Source organism: Cucurbita maxima, unplaced genomic scaffold (genome assembly GCF_002738345.1).
Source record: "Cucurbita maxima cultivar Rimu unplaced genomic scaffold, Cmax_1.0 Cma_Scf00011, whole genome shotgun sequence".
NCBI classification, from domain to species: Eukaryota; Viridiplantae; Streptophyta; class Magnoliopsida; order Cucurbitales; family Cucurbitaceae; genus Cucurbita; species Cucurbita maxima.
The window spans coordinates 2,344,357-2,366,811 of NW_019272027.1; the positions used below are offsets into that span (position 1 = coordinate 2,344,357).

The 22,455-nt window shown below is 35.9% G+C and overlaps 4 protein-coding genes and 1 pseudogene across 4 annotated transcripts in view; all 5 read left to right on the top strand.

The window, feature by feature from the left end:
• LOC111485950 (mitochondrial proton/calcium exchanger protein-like) overlaps positions 1-6,679 on the top strand; it is a 16,457-nt gene extending 9,778 nt beyond the window's left edge. Inside the window, exons 7-15 of the mRNA XM_023132927.1 lie at positions 127-253; positions 557-621; positions 718-892; positions 1,178-1,372; positions 1,489-1,536; positions 3,435-3,581; positions 3,697-3,779; positions 4,928-5,043; positions 6,250-6,679. Of these exons, the coding sequence (XP_022988695.1) occupies positions 127-253; positions 557-621; positions 718-892; positions 1,178-1,372; positions 1,489-1,536; positions 3,435-3,581; positions 3,697-3,779; positions 4,928-5,043; positions 6,250-6,314 (1,021 nt within the window). The 3' untranslated portion in view covers positions 6,315-6,679. The remainder of the gene's footprint in view (positions 1-126; positions 254-556; positions 622-717; positions 893-1,177; positions 1,373-1,488; positions 1,537-3,434; positions 3,582-3,696; positions 3,780-4,927; positions 5,044-6,249) is intronic.
• Positions 6,680-8,777: 2,098 nt separating this feature from the next.
• On the top strand, positions 8,778-9,644 carry LOC111486149 (annotated as a pseudogene).
• Positions 9,564-14,568, top strand: LOC111486180 (UDP-glycosyltransferase 74E2-like). The gene is made up of 3 exons (XM_023133211.1): positions 9,564-10,298; positions 10,875-10,878; positions 13,619-14,568. Exons 1-3 carry the CDS (start codon positions 9,836-9,838, stop codon positions 13,641-13,643), a joined length of 492 nt encoding a protein of 163 aa, XP_022988979.1. The 5' UTR covers positions 9,564-9,835; the 3' UTR covers positions 13,644-14,568.
• On the top strand, positions 11,239-12,775 carry LOC111486051 (F-box protein CPR1-like). Its single transcript, XM_023133053.1, has one exon. It carries the CDS (start codon positions 11,396-11,398, stop codon positions 12,533-12,535), a length of 1,140 nt encoding a protein of 379 aa, XP_022988821.1. The 5' UTR covers positions 11,239-11,395; the 3' UTR covers positions 12,536-12,775.
• A 5,930-nt stretch (positions 14,569-20,498) lies between the features above and the next one.
• LOC111486040 (F-box protein CPR1-like) lies at positions 20,499-22,038 on the top strand. Its single transcript, XM_023133040.1, has one exon. It carries the CDS (start codon positions 20,680-20,682, stop codon positions 21,865-21,867), a length of 1,188 nt encoding a protein of 395 aa, XP_022988808.1. The 5' UTR covers positions 20,499-20,679; the 3' UTR covers positions 21,868-22,038.
• Positions 22,039-22,455: the final 417 nt, after the last annotated feature.

Below are 22,455 nucleotides of genomic sequence, written 5' to 3' on the forward strand. Positions count from 1 at the left end.
CAAAAAAAAAAAAATCTGCAAGAGGGTTACATACTGGAACTGGATTAAAATCTTAACGACAGTGTAAGAATTATTAGAGGAAAAATGTATCTACCGGAAAAATTGTGTTAATTTGTTTTTCTGCAGGATAAAGGAAGACGATAAATTAATACAAGCAGAGGGGGTGGAGTCCCTTTCTGAATCTGAGCTTCGTGAAGATTGTCGGGAGAGGGGCATGCTTGGGTTGCTCTCAGTAGAAGAAATGCGGCAACAGGTTCCTTGGTCCTGACCATTTTGCATATAAGTTGCTTTTGATAATTTGTTGTAAAATGATCGATGGGATTTGATTGATTGTATTTGTATTTGTAACCCTGAAGTGTTTGCAACTGGTACTTTTCTTTTACACCATTTTCTTTTCTTTTTCTGGAAGCAGTTGAAACTTGAAAAGGGAAAATTGTTTGATAGGTTGTAAACACTGTGATTTGATATAAACCATAAATCTAAATTCCTGATTAGATGCTAAGTTTTAGACTAGACTAGAGTCTGTGTTCTTATTTTGTTGCCAACTCAATTGCAGCTTCGTGATTGGTTGGATCTGTCGCTTAACCATTCTGTTCCCTCTTCACTTTTGATCCTTTCAAGGTGATTTGAAGTTACATCAGTTGTTTCTTTACTTCATATGTTCAGCCCATCTGTTGCTCACATCATTATGAATTTCTTGTTTTGTACCTTTCTCAGAGCATTCACAGTTTCTGGAAAGGTGAAACCAGAGGAAGCTGTCCTGGCTACACTGTCTTCTCTGCCAGATGAGGTTGTAGATACTGTGGGCGTAACTGCTTTGCCATCTGAAGATTCCATATCAGAAAGGAGGAGAAAGTTAGAGTTCCTTGAAATGCAGGAGGAAATGATCAAGGTTGTACTTTTATTGGTTTTTTAGAAGTGAAAAGTTTTCTACTTTTAAGTTCCGAACTATCAGAATCCTCCTTAGTTGTCCTTGTTATAATATGTTGCACAAGGCACTTATATTGTCTTCATTCATGGCGGCCGTTCTTTGTTATTTCCACTTTGCAAAAGCATACACTCTATGAGCTTAGGCAATGCTTCTAGCTTCTATGCATTTTAAACTTATATTTGAACCAATATAAAGTGTCGATTCAGTTTCTCGGTTGAAGTCTCAGCAAATTGTTTCTGCATGTAGGAGGAGGAGGAGAAAGAAGAAGAGGAACAAGCTAAAATGAAGGAATCCAAATCCAGCCAAGAAGATATAGCTCTGAAGGAGATGGTCAACCCCATGACAAGAGAAGCTATAGAACAAGCTAGAGCAAAAGCTTCAGAAAAACAAGAGCACCTCTGTGAAGTCAGTCGTGCGTTGGCTGTTTTAGCTTCTGCCTCTGTAAGAAAATGAAAACTAAGCTCTTGGTTTAATAGTAAACTCACTTTGTTTTCGTCAAACAATTTTCAAGGATAAGCTTGTCTTTGATCTTATTCATGTTGCTTATGTACATGCAGTCTGTCAGTAGAGAGCGTGAAGAATTCCTGCAGCTTGTGAATAAGGAGGTATACTTCAGTTGCATAACATATGCATGCCTATAGCTTTCTGGTTATATAGATCAGCGAATCTGGTAATTAGCACTCTATTGGTAGAGCAATTGACATTGATTTGAATGCTAGGATACAGAGCCCCTACCCTGTCTGTTCTTTCTCTCTGGTTCTCTTAAATTCTTTTATTTGTTAGTGATTGATATGTATCAACTAACAGACATCACGATGCTCTCTCTCTTGTAAAGTGAAAATGTTGTTTAAGCATGGGAGATTCCATGAATTTTGGCAGATGTAGTGAGCTTACATTAGTGAATCTAGATGTTCCTTCATTTATTAGAAAAAAAAAAATATATTTTTGATATATTAGAATGTGATAGGAGCAATTCTTTTGGTTGGATCAAGCACCAATGGGGCAGAAATTATCAAATCACAATGGTTGGTTCATTGAAATTACCATCCTCACAATGATGGTATGAAGTGACATTGTTCCAATAGGGTAAAACAAGGGTGTTGGGAAGCTGGCTGTTTCAGAGTAGAACCTCTCCTGATATGGTTTGGGGACGAACTAAGGTAGAAGCTAGTGGGCATAGCAATCCAAAGTGCATCTTCCTTTATGATGCCTCAATCATAGAAACTTCATAGTTAAATGTGTTTTATTTGGACTAATTCTATGTTGGGTGACCTCCTGTGAATTTTCCTGTGATGACAAAGCATGCTGAAAGAACTTATGTTGGTCTGTGGGGATAGTTTTCACTTTTAAAAGCGAGAGTACGTAACATGATTATGTCGTAGGGGATGCAGGGGAATGTCAGGGCCATTAAGTGTCAAATTCGAATTTCGAATCCTAATCCGAATCCTGGGGATGGATTGTTACCAATGGTATCAGAGCAATACTTCTCCCAATATGATGTGGTTCGGGGACGAACCAAGGTAGAGGCTGGTGGGCATGTGACACCCGAGTAAAGGAGGGGTACATGAATGAATTGAAATCACTTCTGAATGAGAGGGATTCTGAGGATATGATGACTAAGAAAGACTTAAAAGAAATGAAAGTTACTTCCTATACCAACAAGGAGCACATTCCTCTCCGATGGTTCAATCATAGGAATTTCATAATTAAACCTGCTTTGCTTGGAGCAATTATGTGTTGGGTGACCTCCTAGGAATTTTTTTAGGATGCATGTAAGTGAGAAAAAAGCATGCTAAAAGGACCCATGTTGGAATGTTGAGATAGTCTTCACTCTTAAAAGCGAGAAGTAACATAACCACGTTGCAAAGGATGTTGGAGAATGCCAGGACACACCGTTGTCAAATCTAGATTTCAAATCCTTATCCAAATTCTAGGCATGGGGTGTTACATTTTCAGACAATAATGAAAATTATCTTTTGCACAAAGTGGTTAAGGGTTACAACGTGGTCAAAAAACAGAACTAATTAGGAGGAAAGGGTGATGGAAAGGAAGGATGTGTTTGTTCAAATTGATTGGAAACGTCTTTATGATAATTGATATGCCTTCTTGGAGTATTAAGCAAGGAGATTGATGATGATGGAGATTGGATGCATCATCTTTTTACACTGGTAAGGTCTTGCGTAGAGGACTTAATATAGGAAGTGGGGGACTGTGTAAGAATGTTGATTGGGTGAAGGTGGTGGGGACTTCAAAAGTTTGGGGATGTTGTGTTGAAAAACATAGAAGAACAGAGGTTATTCCCTTGTTATGGGGGCTGGATCAAAAAAAAAAAAAAAAAAGCTTCTGGATTTTGTTGTATTTTTTAACTACATTTGTCAGACTTATTTGATCATTTTTGTATTGTCCAAAGAAAAGCACCTTACTTTCTTTTATTTTACTTATGTATTCATTGATCGGATATTCTTTTGTTAGTGACTATCATATTATATCATGATATATCTAGATAGAACTCTATAATAGCATGGTAGGAAGAGAAGGCACCGATGGTGAAAAAGAGGTCAGGGAGGCATATAGAGCTGCTCGAGAAGAAAGTGATCAGTCTACTGAAGAGTCAGAAGGAGATGACATTTCATCAGCACTTGTTGAAAGAGTGAGACTTCTCACAGATTTTTTATGCTTCATATAGTTTTAAACTTCTTTTTGTATCTCTGGTCTGCATAATGCTCTTTTGACTTGATGTATTCTCATTCTTGGTCATCTTTCAGGTTGATACTATGCTTCAAAAACTAGAAAAGGAAATTGATGATGTGGATGCCAAAATTGGTGACCGTTGGCAATTACTAGACACGTATGTTTGTTTCATTTTATTTGCTATCATGCAAATTCTTTTGATACCTTAGACATGCAACTAATTCTTTGCGTGATCAGAGACTTACCATGGTCTGAGCTATGCTATGCTCTCTGATGTTCCCTTGATTATTTTCCCCATTAAAGATTCCTTATGGATGAGATGAATATGGTTTGGATACAAAACCTCATTCATGGCCTTTTCCGTAGTCACTTGTTTTCCGTAGCAGAGCTAAATAACTTGTCCTTTTCAAATACTAAATTTAAAGTGTAGGATGGGTTTAGGGTTTAGGTTAGCTTTTAGTTGGATTGGATCTATGGATACCCCTTTGTTTGAAATTTTTCTATTCAGATTAAGAAGGTTCTAAAAACTTATCTGTTTAGTACTATTGAATTCCTTCTTCTAAGTTTTGGTCTATGCAGATAGAAGAATTGACTTTTTTTGATGGAAAAAGTGAAAGGCTTCTCTTTACCTAATACACTGGTCAAGATCATGGTTGCCCACTTTGGTTTCTTTTCTTGGAATCATTTTTCGCCAATCCTACAAAATTTGGTCAATACATTTCAAGTAAATTAATCAAAGCAATATGGAAAGCAAATTATCTAAAATGGTCAGGGGTTTTCTTGGTCTATTACATGTGGGAAAGCTTACAAATATCTCACTATTTATCTCCTACCTAGTCGGTGCTCCTTTTTGGGGGTTCATGGAATGATGATGGAGGTCCTGGTCGACTTTGAATGCTGGCATCACACTTTCACTTTCAGACAACCCTTTGTTCCCTTTTTAGCAACCCTGATCTTATTTATCTGTTAATTGGATCTTTCTCTCGTAGCATTTAGAATTTCCCCTCTACTGTCATACTTGGTCGGTGGAATTTGTTATTTTCCTCAGATAATAGCTGATGAGCGGAATTTTGACTAAAAAACCTCTAATTATAACGTTTTCCCCTGTGACCTCTACCAAAGCTTGTCATGTGAATATTCCTCAAAACATTTGCTTAAATAGCATGAATATGTTTTTACAAATTTTCAATTTTCATTGCTTTGTTCATTTTAGTAATGAAGCAAACTAAGCTTGTAGGTGCATTATTCTGAGGTCCTCTGTTACATGTTTCACATTTGAACTTGGGTAATGCTTTTTTCTCGTAGGGATTTTGATGGTAAAGTTACTCCCGAAGAGGTTGCAGCTGCTGCTATGTACTTAAAAGATACATTAGGGAAGGAAGGCATCCAAGAGCTTGTCAGTAGTCTTTCCAAAGATAAAGGTATATTGGTTACTTTATTATAGAAGTTCTCTGATTTATTGTTAGCCTTTTTGCATTTTCGTTCAGAACAGACTATAATTTTCACTCTGTTCCTCATCTTTGTTGTTTCTTTTCCTTTTTATTTATTTGTTTATTTAAAAAGGTAGTGCCATGGTGTACGGTGTTAAAGAGTCTACCACTTGGTACCGCGTGCGATCATAGCTCTTGTTCCCTCCATCTCATTTTCTCTTCTCCCCTTCATCTGTTCCCTCTCATTATGACGGGGGATCTGTTCTTAATCTTGTAATGAAAAATCTGGCCAGTTGGTCTGTCCTATGAGGTGTGGTGTAGGACTAGAAGTACAAATTTTTGGTGGCAATAAATTATGTCAGTAAGCATGGTAACTTACAGATCTTATTTTCTCTGTCCTCAGAATGCTCCTTAGTAAGATGGGTCAGGGTTTTTCTGAGAAACTGTGCCAAAGGTTCTCGTTGTGCCCAAGAAATCTCTCTTTTTCTCAAACCAATTTCTTTATATCCTGATATGCTGATTACATTGGACAGTATCATGCTAACCTTGACATGGCAAAGTAATGGTGATCATAAGAACATTCCACCCCCCCAAACTTTTACGAGAAAAGTTCTGAGTAATATGACCTTTCAGATAAATTTTTGGTTGAGAAATTAGGATTTAGCTAGTCCAAAATTTGGAGGGAGCTGTGGCCTAAATCTTTAATGATAATGATACCAGGTAGGCATGTAACTTATCTCATGATCCCAACTCATTGGAAATTGAGTGTGGTTTCGGTTCGTCGTTGAATATAGGGGGAGTTCTTGCCTCTCGACGAAGGAAAGTTTATTCTCTTCATCACCTTTTTTGGATCCAACTTTTGATTCTTCGAATGATTTGAATCTATAAGTGGTGATGATTTTCCTAAATCAGTTTCCTCAGTCAATGTACAACTTGCTCAAAGTTGTTTTAATTCTACTTAGAACGTTTCGAATTTTCTCATTGCTGTGGGTAGTGAAACAAAGTCAAATTTATGTTAGCATATAATCTCTATTGGCAAGAAAATGGAGCTTTTCTGGGGTTCGAATATTACGAACAATGTAAATCAACCTACCAATCTAAACAATGTTGTCTGATAGTTCTTTCTCTACATGGATGATAGAGCTGCAACATTCTGTAAATTTTAACTTAGTGTTACCATTTCTTTCTTTGCAACAGATGGCAAAATTCTTGTAGAAGACATTGTGAGATTGGGCAGTCAGGTCGAAGACGCCAATTCTTGAATATTGAATATCAACAAATTACAAAGGTAAGATATTCACATTTTTTGATAGATGATTGCTGAACTCTCGTATAGGTAAGTCGAAACCAAAATCCGAGTCGTATCACCTGTTAGAAAAAAGTCGTTAAATCTCCAAGCCGAACATAGGAATACTTTTAGAAATTGTTCCTGTGCTCATAGCTTCCTTGGAGTGCTTTGCTGTTTCTATAAAGGTTAGCAAAGGTTCAATGGGTATAAATACATGTAAACAAAATTAGAGGACTTTAAGCTGTGTATGAGTGTTCGTTATAGCAAAAGTATTGGGAACTGAAAACTTACCTACCTACATATGTAATATTGTAGTAATGCTTTTTCCATGTTTGGAGTAGGTGAAAAGAAATGTGGACTAAATATGTTAAATTTAGGTAACGTTTCCATTTGATTTTTAGTTTTTAATTTTCTGAAATTTTGTCCTCTTTGGGCTTTTCCTCTCGGATTTCCCCTCACGTCGGTTGGGGAAAGGTTTCCACACCTTTATAAACGGTAGTTTGTTCTCCAATAGGGGAAGGTTTCCACACCCTTATAAATGGTAGTTTGTTCTCCAATAGGAGAAGGGTTTTTTTTTTATTGAATAAACACTTGGTTTTGGTCCCGCTATTCGGAGGTTCGAATCCTTCCGTCCCAGAGTATGTCTATTATATATAGGATGGACAGAATACAAAATGTAATTTTTTTTTTATTGCAAATATTTTTTTCAAAAGATTTTGAATTAGAAGATAATCTAGGAGTTTTTGGCCTTTTTAAACTTTGGCTTTAGTTGGTAACCTACTATAAATCTTAACCCCATTCAGTGTCGATTATTATTATGCAATGGTCCATACTCGGTTTCTCAACATACATATATAAAACTTTCGATTAAGCTATATAATAATATTTTTCACGAACAAGGATTCATTGACACAAATTTTAAATTAATTTTTTTACAAACTTTTATTTTATTTTATTTTTTCTTTTCAAAATCCCAACTTATCATTCTTTGACTAATTGCTCGAGGAGTTTGACCCGACTTAATTAATCATATAAAAGGAATATATAAACATAAAATGGAAAAATTAATTAAAATATAGTCCAACAATTGGGAGCAAAATTAAAATTTTACCCATACCTAAAGGTGGGTGTTACAATAATTTAAAAAAATTGACCTGCAATAAATTCGAAGCCGTAGAGAGAGAATTGGACAACTCTTTTATCTGTGGTCCGTCCAATCAAAATATTGGGGCTAAAATTATTGTAAGTCCTAAATTATATCTTTATTAAATTTATCTTAATTAGATTCCTTTTATTGTCACAACTTAACTATGAAAAGAGTAGGTTTTGACCCTCACGTTACAACAAGAGAATTGGTGACCCTCAAGTGGTGCCCATTCGGCTATGCGAGGGCCTAGATGGACGCCATGATACGACCGAAGAGAACGGTGCATCATTAACCACACAGAGTGGGCGACAACCCTTAAGTAGCGCCCTTCTGGCCATGCGAGGGCCTAGACAAACACCATGATGCGACTAAGGAGAACCGTGCATCATCTAACACACCACACAGAGTGGGCATTAAAGACAAGTTGAGACATAAGCAATATAGACACAACAAACCAACCAGAGAGGGCAAAGATAGGCTTCTATCTTTGTTGAAGGGCCCACCTATAATTATATCAATTAAACTCAATCAATTTAAGTTTCATATTAAAAAAAGTTATTATTTATGAAAATTATGCGTACATTTGAAATAAATGATCTAAATTAATTTAACATTTTATAAATTGAATCTAATGAACCGTATAAATGAATACATAAAACTTTAAAGTTTAAATTGATATAATTATTATTTCAAAGTTATTAAACCAAAAAGTTGACGAGTATTGATTTGTATCGAAAACTTAAATACTAGAATTCGCCTATTAATCCTCAAAAGGATTCTTGTAACTTCGATTTCTAGACAAGACTTTACTAGTACGGAGCAGCTTTTTGCATAAAGACACGATAAGGACCATCCACATTGGTACCTTTATGAGCTTCTCTTGTCATCCAACTATGTCACTCGAGAAATACAAGCGTAGAACCTGTAGATAATGTCATTTTTTCGGATAACGTCTCTCCCAAAGAACCAACCAAGACAGAATATCAATTACGAACCGAAGAAAATCAAGATCGACACAAATTAATTAAGACATCAAGATTAACACAAACCAATCAAGATAGAATATCAATGACGAACGGAAGCAAATCCAGATCGACAAAGACAAATAGTTCATGACTAAAGAAATACCGTCCAAAATTTATAAAACATAGTAGATCCCACAGACAATTATTAGGACTTATAAAAACCATAGTGTTTTAGTTTCATGACGTACTCGCTTAGCTCACAACACACTTTAAAAAGGCCTATAGCTCCCACACAAACACCCAAACCATAAAACAACAACAACAAAAACAAGTGCAAAAAATGGGAAGCCTTGAAGAAAAGGAGACCCCATAAGTTCATGTAGTAGTGATTTCATGTCATGCTCAAGGCCACATTAACCCACTCCTCCAATTTGCCAAGCACCTCGGGTTTAGGGTTTAGGGTTTAGGGGTCGGTCTCCAAGTCACCCTCCCCGTCATTTTCACAAACCCCTCCTCCGACCACCACCGCCTCCCCCCTCCCTCACCGTCGACCACGTCCTTCTCCTACCGTATCAAGGAGCGGAGACGGAGACAGAGAGCATGCTCGCCTTGTGGGAGCGGCGGAAGGATTCAATTGGTGTGTATCTAAAGGAGCTCATGAGGCGCCATGAAGATGGTAGCAAACGCATAAGTTGTGTGGTGTATGACTCGGTTTGGAGTCATGGGAGCAGCGTTTTTCACTCAATCTTGTGCTGTCAATTCCATTTATTATAGTGTTTATAAGCATTGGGTGAGTGTTCCATTGGACAAAGGGTGGATTTGTGTTGATGGGTTTCCGGTGTTTGAGGCGGTGGATCTGCCGTCGTTCATGGCGGATCAAGGGAAGTATCCGGGGTTTCTTAAGCATTTGGCTGATGAACAATTTCAACGTTTGAATGAGGCTGATTGGATCTTTGCCAACACTTTTGATGCCTTGGAACCACAGGTATGATCATCAAAATTATAACCCATCTTTAATTTCTCATCATTTTGTTCATATCAATTTTAAAAATACTATTTCTATTAGTTTTCGTTTTCAGAATTTCCCATAAATAATTGCAATAATTAAGCATTAGAAGAGATTCATGTTTGGTTCCGGACCGGATGAATGGTCCAAATTTTGAAATGAATTGAAAGACAATCGATTTTGTAGTAGCCCGGAAATAAATAAACAAAAAAACAACTCTCACTGCTCCCCTCTACTGATCTCTTATCCCTTTTCTATCATCTCTTCAAACCTATTATTAAATCTCCCGTCCCTTCCGAAACAGAAAACAAAAAGGTCTTTGAGAAAACAATGTCGTGAAATTAAGATATATATTTGAATCAAACACTAGTTCTTCCATGAAATTGTTCGATTCAAAACCCGAAAACTCAATCATATACGTATCATTCGGTAGCTCAGCCGAATTGGATAAGCCTCAAATGGAGGAGTTAGCGGAAGGGTTGAAGCTAAGCACGAAATCCTTCTTATGGGTCGTGAGAGAATCCGAACTTCATAAACTTCCACCCAAATTCATCAACGAAACAGCTGAAAAAGGGCTGGTAGTAAAATGGTGCCCTCAGCTACAAGTTTTGAGCCACAAATCAGTTGGATGCTTCGTTACACACTGCGGGTGGAACTCGTCGCTCGAAGCGTTGAGCTTGGGGGTGGGGTTGGTGGCGATGGCTCAGTGGTCGGACCAACCGACGAACGCGAAGTATGTGGAGGATGTTTGGAAGGTGGGGAAGAGGGTGAGAATGGAGGAAGATGGAGTGTGCAAAAGAGAGATGATTGAGGTTTGTATTAATGAAGTTATGGAGGGAGGTGGCCAAAGCCGCCATGGATGAAGGTGGAAGCTCTGACATGAACTTGAAGGATTTTGTGAAGCAGCTTTTGAGAACAACATAGATTTGATTGGTTGGATGAGTGTCATGATGATCATCATCATCATCTAATTATTTGATGATTCCTTTGTTGTCTTAAATAAATTGTTTTTTTTTTTGTTTTTTTGTTTTTTTTTTGTTTTTGATGATGAATGTAATAAGTTGTGTTGAAATTCTTAATCGGAATCTCGATTTATACTCTTCGATTTAAGTAGTTGAATGAATTGAAGTATTGGTGTACACGGGTTGGATTGATTGGGTTGGTGACTCGCATCGATTCGAATAAGGTTCATGACAGAGTCTAATTATATGTTTTTGCGTTGAATTGAGTTGTCCCGATGCTTTTTGTTTTATTATTTTAACAAACATTCACAAGTTACAAACGTTAAATATTCTTAATTTTCTTAATAATCTTAAAAGTAGGGTTGGATTGTAATCCTATTTTCAACTATGATTTACTCTATTAACTGAGCTATATCGGCCATTTCCGACAGATTATTTTTGTTTATTTTCATAGAAGATTTGAATCAGTAACACGAAGATTTTGAGTCCTCTGCTCTACCAATTGAGTAATACGGGTCATTTCCTACACATTATCCTTATTTTCAATAGCAGATTTAAACCGGTGAGACGAAGATTTTGAGTCCTTAAATCGACTTGAATTTATATTATGAAAATGGTTAAAAGTTGAAATTCACTCAGTCTAATATCAATTGATTCACTAAAAAAAAATAAAATAAAATAAAATAAAATAAAAAAATAAAAATAATAATAATAATAAAAGAACAATAATTTTGGAACAACCCGACCCCACGTATATTTTTATTGATTTAATTAATTAATTAATTTTTTATTTTATTTTATTTTAACCGCCATCGCAATAGAAGTACAGAATTCCCCTGCTCTGTTCTTCGCTTCCACCATTAGCACATCTCTATTCAATTTCTTCTCCAAAAATCGCTGCGAATAACCCTTCGAAAATTTACAGGTTTTCTTTCTCAATTCTTCGATTGAATATTTCTTCAATGGTTCTTAGCAATGGCAGATTATCTTCCACAGGAAGTCTTATTTAACATCTTTCTGAAACTTCCTCCAAAAACCCTTGTCCTCTGTTCATGCGTCTCAAAATCATGGCGCGCTGCCATCTCTGATCCAATTTTCATCAACGCCCACTTCAACAAGTCTTCAATCTGCAACAAGAAATGGCTGATTCTCAGGCGGTATTTTGGCACAGGAAGCAAGAAGAAAGAGCGGTATTCGCTTCATTTCGACACAGAAACATTGGATCTATACCAGGAATTGAAATTTCCATTCATCAATTGGAATGGGGATTTCAAGTTAGTGGGTATTTGCAATGGATTGGTTTGCTTGTCTGGTCTCGACATTCTCTTGTGGAATCCATCAATTCAAAGAGTCGTAGCTGTTCTTAGAACAAGCGATATTATCACCATCTATGATGCCCCAGATAAATTTGCACTCGGGTTTGGCTTCGATTCTCGGGCCAACGACTACAAGGTGGTAAGATTGTTATATTTTGAAGATAAGAGTCCTTTTAATTATAAAAGATCTCCTAAAGTTGAGTTGTATGAGGTTAGAACAGGTTGTTGGAGGGTAATTGAAAGCAAAGCTCCTCGTTGTGAAATAGTTAAATCAGAATGGACACAAGCTTTTTTCAATGGGGCTGTTCATTGGGTTGCTTACAGGGAAAGTAGCAGGGGTTATAAGTGTTTCATTTTGAGATTTGATATAGTTGAGGAGTGTTTCAGTTTAGTAACTTTGCCTCATTGTTTGGTTAATAGCTCACCATGTGACTTGAAAGTTTCTGTACTAGGAGGAGCACTTTCTGTCATGCTGTGTGGCTGGTACTGTTTTGAAACATATGTGTGTTCTGTTTGGGTGCTGCATAACTATGACATGCCTGAGTCTTGGACTAAATTAACCAGCTTCGAACCGTCTCAGGAGTTGGGAATGGTGTTGGGTCTTAGGGAAAATGGAGAGATGATTATGGAATCTAAAAGTGAAGAAGTGGTTTTGTATAGGCCTGAAAACCAGCTTATGAAGGGTCTTGGAATTTATGGTGGTGAGGGTTCTTTCTATTTAGATACTTATGTTGAGAGCTTGGCTTTGTTGAATGAAGGGAAAGGAGGCTTGGAGAAAGTGGCTGATGTTCATGACTGAGTTCTTACTGAGCTGTAAGCTGATTGATAATAATGGTATGATTCATTTCTTAGTGAATATATGATATGGCCCTTTTAACATGTATATTATGTTTTTACTTGGTCAAGGCCGACTTTGGAGATATTGAGTGTTTTCGTTATAAGCTCATCCGAAGATTCGAACACATATCTTAATGTTTTATTAAATTAATATGTTCAGTTTACAATTTGAAATATATTGAATGGTTGTTCATTTTGGTCATTGTTTTTGATAGCATGACATGACATGAAAATAAAATAAAAGGTCTCAATCTCTGAGGCACTAACTTCGAAGTTAGTGTGTAATAGCCTAAGTCCATCGCTAGCAGATATTGTCCTCTTTGGGCTTCCTCTCAAGATTTTTAAAACGCATCTGCTAGGGAGAGGTTTCCACACTCTTATAAGGAATGTTTTATTCTCCTCTCCAACCGATGTGAGATCTCACAATCCACCCCCCTTGGGGGCCAGCGTCCTCGCTGGTAGACTGCTCGGTGTCTGACTCTAATACCATTTCTAACCGTCCAAGTCCGCCGCTAGTAGATATTGTCATTTTCGGGTTTTTCCTTACGGGCTTCCCCTCAAGATTTTTTAAAATGCATCTGCTAGGAAGAGGTTTATACACCCTTATAAGGAATGTTTCATTTTCCTCTCCAACCGATGTGAAGAAACAAGTATATTTGATCTTCAGTTTCTTTAAGTACAACACCTTGATACTTTATTGCAATAAAAATTTCCCTGGATTGATGATGATAACCCTTTGTTTGGATTCTTGAAACTTCTTAATTTAGCGTATGCAATTGATGCTTCCACTTAGTTAATACAACTGCTTTAAGTCAACATGCTGAGGACTATTATTTGGAAGCCGATGTTTGATTCTTCATATGCTGTCTTTACTACACTTCCTAGAGGTCAGGCTTAAGGCATATTACTGGTTTACAGCTTATTTCATAGTTAAGAGTTGCTTTGATGATGAATTGCACTACCACTACATTTGTTTCTACTTTTAAGAACTTAGGAAACTTGTAATCAAATTATTATTTGAGTTATCATTTATCAATAGATTATTTGGTGAAGAAATTGAGATCGAATAGAAAACAACACAATAAACCACCTTGGGTTACTGTGGTTGAGGAGGCAAGCTGGAAATGGAGACAGTTTGAGGCCCTGAATTAAATCATTGGTGGCCACCCTACTTAGAATATTAAATAAACATCATAAGTTTTCTGAAGGAAAACGCTATAGGTTCGGTAGTCGTTACAACGGAATTAATCAAGGTGTTTATAAGCTTGTTTAAATTAAATGGTACACGTACAACATAGGGAAGCATGATGCCTTTTTTTTTTTTTAAGTGCATTTTAGACTCTTTATTGTATATTTTGGTGACTCGAAGACATAATCCGATCGATCGAATAGGAAGTATGAGAAGACTGATACAAGTGAAGTTTTGTTATAGAAAGAAAAAGGGAAGAAGAAAAATAAGGAATTAGGATATGCTCTCTCCTTCATCTTGAACTATGACTCTTAACAGTGCAACTTCTGACTTTCTTTGCTTCATAACGAGCTACGGGAGGTGGCTCGTGCTGGTTTTGTGACTTAAGCAAAGAAATAAAAACCAGAATCTATCGTAGTTCGGTTACTTGAAGCCCTTGATTGTTTGAGAAAGTCATCCCAGGTTTGGAACTTTGTTTTCTTCTTTTAGCTGTGGATAATTACAGTTCAGTTGTTTTCAAGTTTAATTAGATTTGATTGTCTTAGGAAAACTTGGACCAAGGGATATTTGGAAGTAATTCAAAGGAGAACGAGGTAAGTCCAAGTTCATAAATTGCCAATCTGTGAGTGCTTTTAAGGCATGTAATGACTGAGATTATTCTGTATTTATGAGTTTTTTGTTTGTCAAAGAATCTAGCAAGAAGAGACCTTAAAGTCGATTCGTGGATTAGAGGTCGGTCGGTATGCAATCGTTTCCATTATGCTCAATGAGCAACCTTGTTTTCATCTAAATTCTGCAATTCTATATCTGAGTTCATATCAAAACCTGAAGAAACTGAGGAACAATTAAAATGAAGAAGTTAGTGAAGAAAAAAAACAACTTTTGCTGTTCATTTATTATTATTATTATTATTTGGTGATGCATTGTGAGATCCCACATCGGTTGGAGAGGGGAACGAAACATTCTTTATAAGGGTGTGGAAACCTGTCCTTAGCAGACGCGTTTTGAAAATCTTGAGGGGAAGCCCGAAAGGGAAAACCCAAAGAGGACAATATCTGCTAGCAGTGGGCTTGGACTGTTACAAATGGTATTAGAGCTAGACACCAGGCAATGTGCCAGTGAGGAGGCTGAGCCCCGAAAGGGGTGGTTACTAGGCGGTGTGCCAACAAGGACGCTGGACCCAAAAAGAGGGTGGATTAGGGGGTCCCACATCAATTGGAGAAGGGAACGAGTGCCAACGACGACGCTGGATCCTTAAGTGTGGAGGAGGGTGAATTGTGAGATCCCACGTCGGTTGGAGAGGGGAACGAAACATTCTTTATAAGGGCGTGGAAACCTCTATTTAGCAGACGCGTTTTAAAAACCTTAAAGGGAAGTCCGAAAGGGAAAGTCCAAAGACGACAATATCTACTAGCGGTAGGGTTATAGACGGTTACATGCATGTTCTCTAAAATGGAAGTTTCATTTTTCAGTTTGAGAAGTATGATTTGCATTATCTTCTGATATTCTTCTGCTGTTTGTGAGATGGGAGTTCTTGAAGATTAAAGTAAGATTAGAACTATATTCATTTCATTTAGATTGGTATTTCATTTCAAACCATACCAGTTTCAAAGCAGGTACAGATTCCTATGGAACAAATGTTTGTATCTGAATCCATTGATCTTGTGTTAGCTGTCTTGATTTGGTTTAGTTTTGGATAGTTAAATCAAGAAATTCTTCTGTTCTAGGACTGTGATCAAAGTGAAAATCAAGTCGTTTGCTTTGTGCCAAGGGTGTTGGTTGAGATCGATTTTCGGCTCGTTTTCGCCCTAACTGATGCCAAAATTGTGTTTCTTTTAAACGAACAAAACTGAACCGAATGAAACCGACTACTTGACCTGACCCAAATCAACCTTACCAGCATAACTTGTTACTCAATCTCAAAAGGCAATTATTTGATATTCTACTCCTTGAGCTAAAAAAGGAAAATCTGGTCGATTAGTTTGATCCTAGATTTCCTTTTATTATTTTAATGACTATAAATGAAGTGCTTAGTATCGTAAATTTTTTAATTTTTTTCATATACGAAAGTTCCTTCCTTAAATTCGAGTGGTTTAAATTTCATTTTACCTTAAGTAGGCAGAGAAGAATTTTCGGTATATGTTTATAATATAGAAAAGTCATATATGACGATGACCTATTATTTTCTTTTGCATCTAATGATTCACTTTATAGATAATCATATTCTCCCCCTTTCCGTTTTTCATCATTATTTTTTTTCTTCTTTGTCTCACCCGAAAAGATGATCAAAAGAATCAAACTAACCCCACCAGCACTTGCACTCAATTATCATACATCGATAAATTTAAAATTTAAACACATTCATTGAATCTAAAGTATCACAAAATTTAACCAAATAAACTTACACAAAAAAAAAAAAGATCAAACAAAACCGGAAAAAAAAAAAAAAAAAAATCTTCAAAACAAGAGGTAAGATTCGTCGTATTTAAGGATATTTGCACCTCCGAACGCCCCTTACGTGTTCGATTATGATACCAAATGTTGAAAATATAATGGGAATTAGTGGTGGGCATGGAGCTTTGTTGGATGTGAAGGTAGCCAATGAGAGAGATGAGATATAGGCTCACGACTTTCATAGACATGTGTGGCCAACAAATATTAGGTAAAGAACAACTACTTTTGACTCATCAACTCAACAACAACAATGCACTAAATTTCTTTCTTAATTTCTTATCCATTATAGTTTCAAAAATCAACCACGACGAAAATGTCAACAAAACGTCTTGTTAATTTGCCTTTATTAGAATTTCCACTATGAGTACACGTTCAACGTTCAAAGCTCGAATTTCTTTATTCGACACTTGAAAATTTTACCAACAAAGCTATCATGCCTTTGTTTTTTATTCTCTTAAAAAACGTCATACCAATAGAGATAGCGTCTCTCACTTATGTACCTATAATCTTTCTGTTACTTAGTCAATGTGGTACTCCAACAATCCGATACCAACTACTATTAATTTTCATTATGAGTACATCTTCGAGACCACAACTTCTTTGTTCAGCACCCGAAGATTTTACCAACATGGTTAAGTGAGGGGTATGACTTTGATACCACTTGTTAGAGATACTAACGCTCCATATATCTCCATAATGATATGATATTATCCGTTTTGAGTAGAAGCTCTCACGACTTTGTTTTTTGTTTTTTAAAGAGTGTCGTAAACGTGGAAACCTTAACATGAAGACCGTTTATTTAGATAAATCTAGAAAGTTGGACATTTAAATTCATCGATACTTTTCAGTTTTTCGATATAATCTCCTACGTCTTCATTAAATAATGACTTTTCGGGATTTTTTCTAGTGTATTCTTCATCGAGTTACACGTTCTCGACGCACTCTCTTAAATTTCTCAGCCGGAGAGAAAAATGTCTAAATGATTGTTATTATTATTATTTAAACGCAACTTAAGATACAATTAGTTTTGAATTAAACTCTTAATAATCGGTTTTAAAATTATCCGTAAAGCTTCCAAAAGTTTCATTAATACCTTTAAACTTTTTGAATACCTCAAAAATATTTTAAAAATTTGTCCGAAGAGTAAAAAAAATATTATTTTTATTAGTATATAGACAACACCGTCCGTGTTAGTTTCAAAATTACTCTTAAATTTTATAAAACAATATGTAGAATATCGTTACCGTTAATACCCTTAAAATTGAAGAAGGAGATAATCTGTGAAACGTAGATAGACGATAAGAACTTTCTTGAACTTTTTTTTTTAAAGAAAAGTTAAAGGCGTTAATATGATTTTTAAAAGTTCGGAGTATTTTTTCAAACAAAATACTAACTATAATGATATTTTTAACTGTGTGACACCAGAGTAAAAGAGTAATACTTGAATGAACCGATACCACGTTCGAATGAGATTGATTTTGAGGATAAGATAACTAAGAGTCACGAGGTTAAATCCGGTCGAACTCTCGAAAGGTTGATCCAACAAATTGGACCGAACCCATTTGGTCAATCTCGTAACGGTGTAGGCCTATGCCAGTTTGTTTGACCCTTCGACATCTCGAGGATTTAAGGCTAGTTTGGTTGAAACCTACTTCGACGGAGCAATGTAACCAATCCTTTAGGGGTGATTCTTAAAGCCACTAAGGTCGATCGAGATACCAATCAATTTAATGAATCTTGAAGCGAAATCAACCTGAAAGATGAGAAAGAGGCCAAGTGTTAGCTAATACTCAACTCTTTGGCTCTCGGAAGCTTCTATTGAGCTCAAAGTGTATTGAACAAGAGCGTTATGTAATTATGACGTCTCGACAGTTAAACGAGATTTTCAAAGAGTGTCAGTTATAAGTGCGTTAGTACTACATCGATATCAGTTCTTCTTGTTTTGCAAATACATTTTACTCGTAGTTGATACAATATTAATCAACTGAACTATTCAAACATTTTCAATCAATAATATATATATAAATGGAAGTTTTGAAACTATTAGGGTAAAATTGTAATTTTATCAACAAATTATTTAATTTCTACCTCCCATCAAAATTTTAAATTTTCTATCCATACATTCTTCCAAAAAATTTTAATATACTCATTTAATTAGGTAATTTATTTTTTATTATTACACCACGAATATTTAAATAATTTTCTTTTAGTGTATCGGTTATAAATTTTGACCACCTAAAAAATAATGTCATTTTTTTATTGTCAGTAAAGGTGTTCAAAAGTCCGATCAACCCAATTCAATCGATACGGTTGGGTTCAATAAATGTTAAGTCGGTTCATGAGTTCTACTAAAGTTTAGGTTAAATTGATCACGGTTTTAAGGATATAAAATTAATTTTTTTCTCGATCAGAAAATCAAATTTTCACTCTTATTATTGAACCGAAAAAATTAGGGTTAAAATAGTCATTTACCCAAGGTTTGTTTTTTCTTCCCAACATTTTACAGCTTGTATTTTATTTTTCCAAGATTTTTATTTCAAGGGATAATTAGTTGATTATAATTATAATTATTGAAAATAAAATTTTGTATTAACTTAACTTAAATAATCATAAATTACTTATTAAATATATTTAAAATGTTGTTAACTAATTAACGAATTAATAATATTTGTAAATAATCATAAATTACTTATTAAATATATTTATTGATAAAATAATAAATTAAATATATTTTTATTAATGTTATTGATTCATTATAACTAAATAATAAATTATATTAATTTGGGTAAATCAAAATCAAATAATTAATTAACAATCGTATAATTACAGCAAGATGAAAGGTACGGAAAAATATATATATTTTTTAATGATTATTAGGGTAAAAAGGTAAAAAATAATCTTGTAAATTAATAATTTAGTCTATAAATATTTTTTTAAATTTTTAATAATTTAGTCCTTAAATTTAATATTGGTAATTTTTCTAAAAAATATAATATATATATATATATATATTTCTTTTTTTTTTTTTTTTTTTTTTTTTTTACCTACATAAATTGGAANGGTATAAAGGTGTCTACGTAGCGAAGCTACAGATAAAGATGATTTTCTCGTCCCTGACCCGACCCTTTTTCCCATTTTATTCTCAATTTATGCATAATTTTCTATTAAATTTTATAAGAATCGGAGTATAAATTCGCCAACGAATAAAAGTTTAAAGATATGAAATATTCAAATAAAATATAACCATTTTTTTCCAAATTAAATGTAAATATATTTATTTATTTTTTTAGTGGATGGTATTGTTGAGACAAAATATCAATAATTTTCATAAAAAAAATTAACAGTAAATTTATTTTTGAATTTCTAAATATTATTAAAAAATTTGTAAGTTTCGAGATCCGAATTTGACGTCTCAAGGAATATTTGTTCAATGTCGTTCAAGGTAGGACACATTTGACCCCAATGTTACATACAGTGACTCTAGCTAAGGCTGTCAACGGTCTAGATAAGACACAACGAAGGACTCTCAATTGAGATAAGTTATAATTCTCCAACATGACTACCTACGAGGGCAGCAACAACAACCCAACACGACAAAGTCTATGGCCAAAACTTAGAAGGCGGCGAAAGATCGTTCGAAGGCCAAAACTTGTGGTGATGCCATTGGGCCATCCTTGGGCCAACCCTATGTTTTGAAGGTGGCATGTTTGAAGAACATGCATGGTGGGCGGTGTCAAGTGTCTTTGGGCGTGCGACATGAGTCTCGCTTTGCACTGAATGTTGCGATGTTGCCTTCTAACTTGGGCTGACTTTAGGATGGTTGATGGTTTGACCACGTATTTAAGTCGTTCGCAAAGGATTCTACCAATCGCTCAGTAGGAATTACGTTACAAGGCGGCCCTTGACACTCATCCGTCACAAGGGCTTAGCCAACGACACGTGCCTTTGGGGGCCAAAAGGCCCCTACTATTGGTCGGCAATCAAGCGATGGGCGCATGCATCACTTCTAGCCTGGATTCTAACTTAGAGGCGTTCAGTTATAATCCAGCGCACGGTAGCTTCGTGCCACTCGTTTTTCAATGAAGTGCGAGAGTATTTATCTTAATTTATTTAGCTTTAATGTTTAATTTTATTTTTATTATTTTTATTTTTTTTGTAATTTTAAAGGATTTAAAGTATTTTTTGAACTATTTCTCTAAATTAAATGACGTGGCGAAAGATACACGCTATGAATTGGTGTGTCTTTTGAACGACGACGACGAAATAATCAAACAAAACCGCCGTTGATTTTTATATATTTCTTTGTCGTTCTGTTTCTCTCTCTCTCATAGCTGTTTTCTCTTTCTCCTCTTCAAGCTCTGGAAATTGCAGCCACTTTCTTGGAGACGGAACAAGAAAAATCCAGAGCTCTTCGAAATTCTGCAATTTTCTCATCTGAATTCCACAATCGGAAGCTTCATCAAATGTTAGATTCTCTCCCGCCAGAGGTTTTGTTCTACATCTTCCTCAAACTTTCCTCCAAAACCCTCATACTCTGCAGTTGCGTTTCAAAACCATGGCGTTCTCTAATCACCGATCCGGTTTTTGTCCTCTCTCACCTTAATCAATCCAACACGAACCGCGGCGGTGATCGTCTACTTCTCCTCCGGCGGTGCTATGGCACCGGTAGCAAGAATGGCGAGCGCTACTCCCTGCATTTCGATACCGAAGCCTTGGGGATTTACAAGGAATTGAAGCTTCCGTACGTCAATTGGAATGAGAATTTTAAACTGGTAGGTTCTTGTAACGGATTGTTGTGTTTGTTAGGTTTGGATATTTTCTTGTGGAATCCTTCGATTCAGCGATTCCTCGCTGTTCCTTGGCCGAGCGATATCTTCACTGTGTATGGCACACCGTACAAGTACGCGCTTGGATTTGGCTTCGATTCTCGCGCTAGCGACTTCAAATTGGTTAGGTTAGTGTATATTGAAGGTGAATCGCCTTTGTATGATTATGAACTTCCGCCTAAGGTTGAGTTGTATCAGCTTAGTACGCGTTCTTGGAGACAAATTATCGATCCTGCTCCTTGTTATGAAATACTCAAATCGCAATGGACACAGATTTTTATGAACGAAGCTGTTCATTGGATTGCGTTCACTCGAAACCGCAGAGGCTTTCGATGTATAATTCTGAGGTTCCATATGGATAGTGAATCTTTCAGCACAATTGCACTTCCACATAGTTTGGTGAATGAATTTCCACAGAATTTGAAAGTTGCAGTGCTTGGAGGAGCACTTTCTGTTCTTCAATGTGGCTGGTATCCTTTCGGTAATAGATACGTTTCATCTGTTTGGATGCTGAGAAAATATGATGTGCCTGAATCTTGGACAAAAATTCTGAGTGTTGATCCATCTCAAGGGCTGGGAATGGCTCTGAGTTGCAGGGAAAACGGTGAGATGCTTATGACATCGAGAAATGGAGAACTGGTTTCATATAAACCAGAGAATCAAATTGTGAAGGGGCTTGGAATTCGTGGAGCTCACGATTCTTTCTTTCTGGATACATTTGTTGAAAGCTTAGCTCTGCTTAATGAAGGGAAAAGAATCGTGAAGGAAGTGCTTGAAGATGACGATTGGGATGAATATCATGGAACTTCTGCAACGCTCAACTAAAGCTTCAGATCGGTAAGAAATAATGTTGGAGTAAATTGATTGAAATTGTTTATTTAGTTGCAGTTGCATTGCATCCTGTTGATTCTGTTTTCTTGAATGATTCTATTGAAGTTTGAGTATTGTTTTATGTTCATGAAGCTATTTTCCAGAACCCAAAATCAATTTTGAGAACTATGGATTCTTTCTAAAGTTCTTGAAAACATAAAAAAGTTAGATAATGGAGATTAGGAGAGGAATAAGCGTTTGAATTCTCGAATATAAGATTACAAAAATTTGAATTATGTTATTCCCACAAGTAATCCCACATTTGAGAAATAAGTTAGCGATACTCTCGTCTATTTGTACTGCCTTGCTCTTAATAAGAAAATGTCATACGTCTTAGATGAATGGCCTCCTACATCCAAGCAACCCCTACCTGCTCGATGTCCATCATCTCCACCCCAAATATTGTTTCGTTGACATGAATTGAATCAATTCGTCTCTCCTAGGCTGCCGTCCAAATTGTTTTGTTGATTCATGGGGTTAAATTCTTGTAAGAACCGGACAAAAAAAAAAAAAAAAAAAAAAAAAAACTCAAACACAAAGATA

Bases quoted from the DNA above. Each gene is read 5' to 3' on its own strand.
- LOC111486180 (XM_023133211.1), top strand. From the start codon at position 9,836: ATGAAATTGTTCGATTCAAAACCCGAAAACTCAATCATATACGTATCA.
- LOC111486051 (XM_023133053.1), top strand. From the start codon at position 11,396: ATGGCAGATTATCTTCCACAGGAAGTCTTATTTAACATCTTTCTGAAA.
- LOC111486040 (XM_023133040.1), top strand. From the start codon at position 20,680: ATGTTAGATTCTCTCCCGCCAGAGGTTTTGTTCTACATCTTCCTCAAA.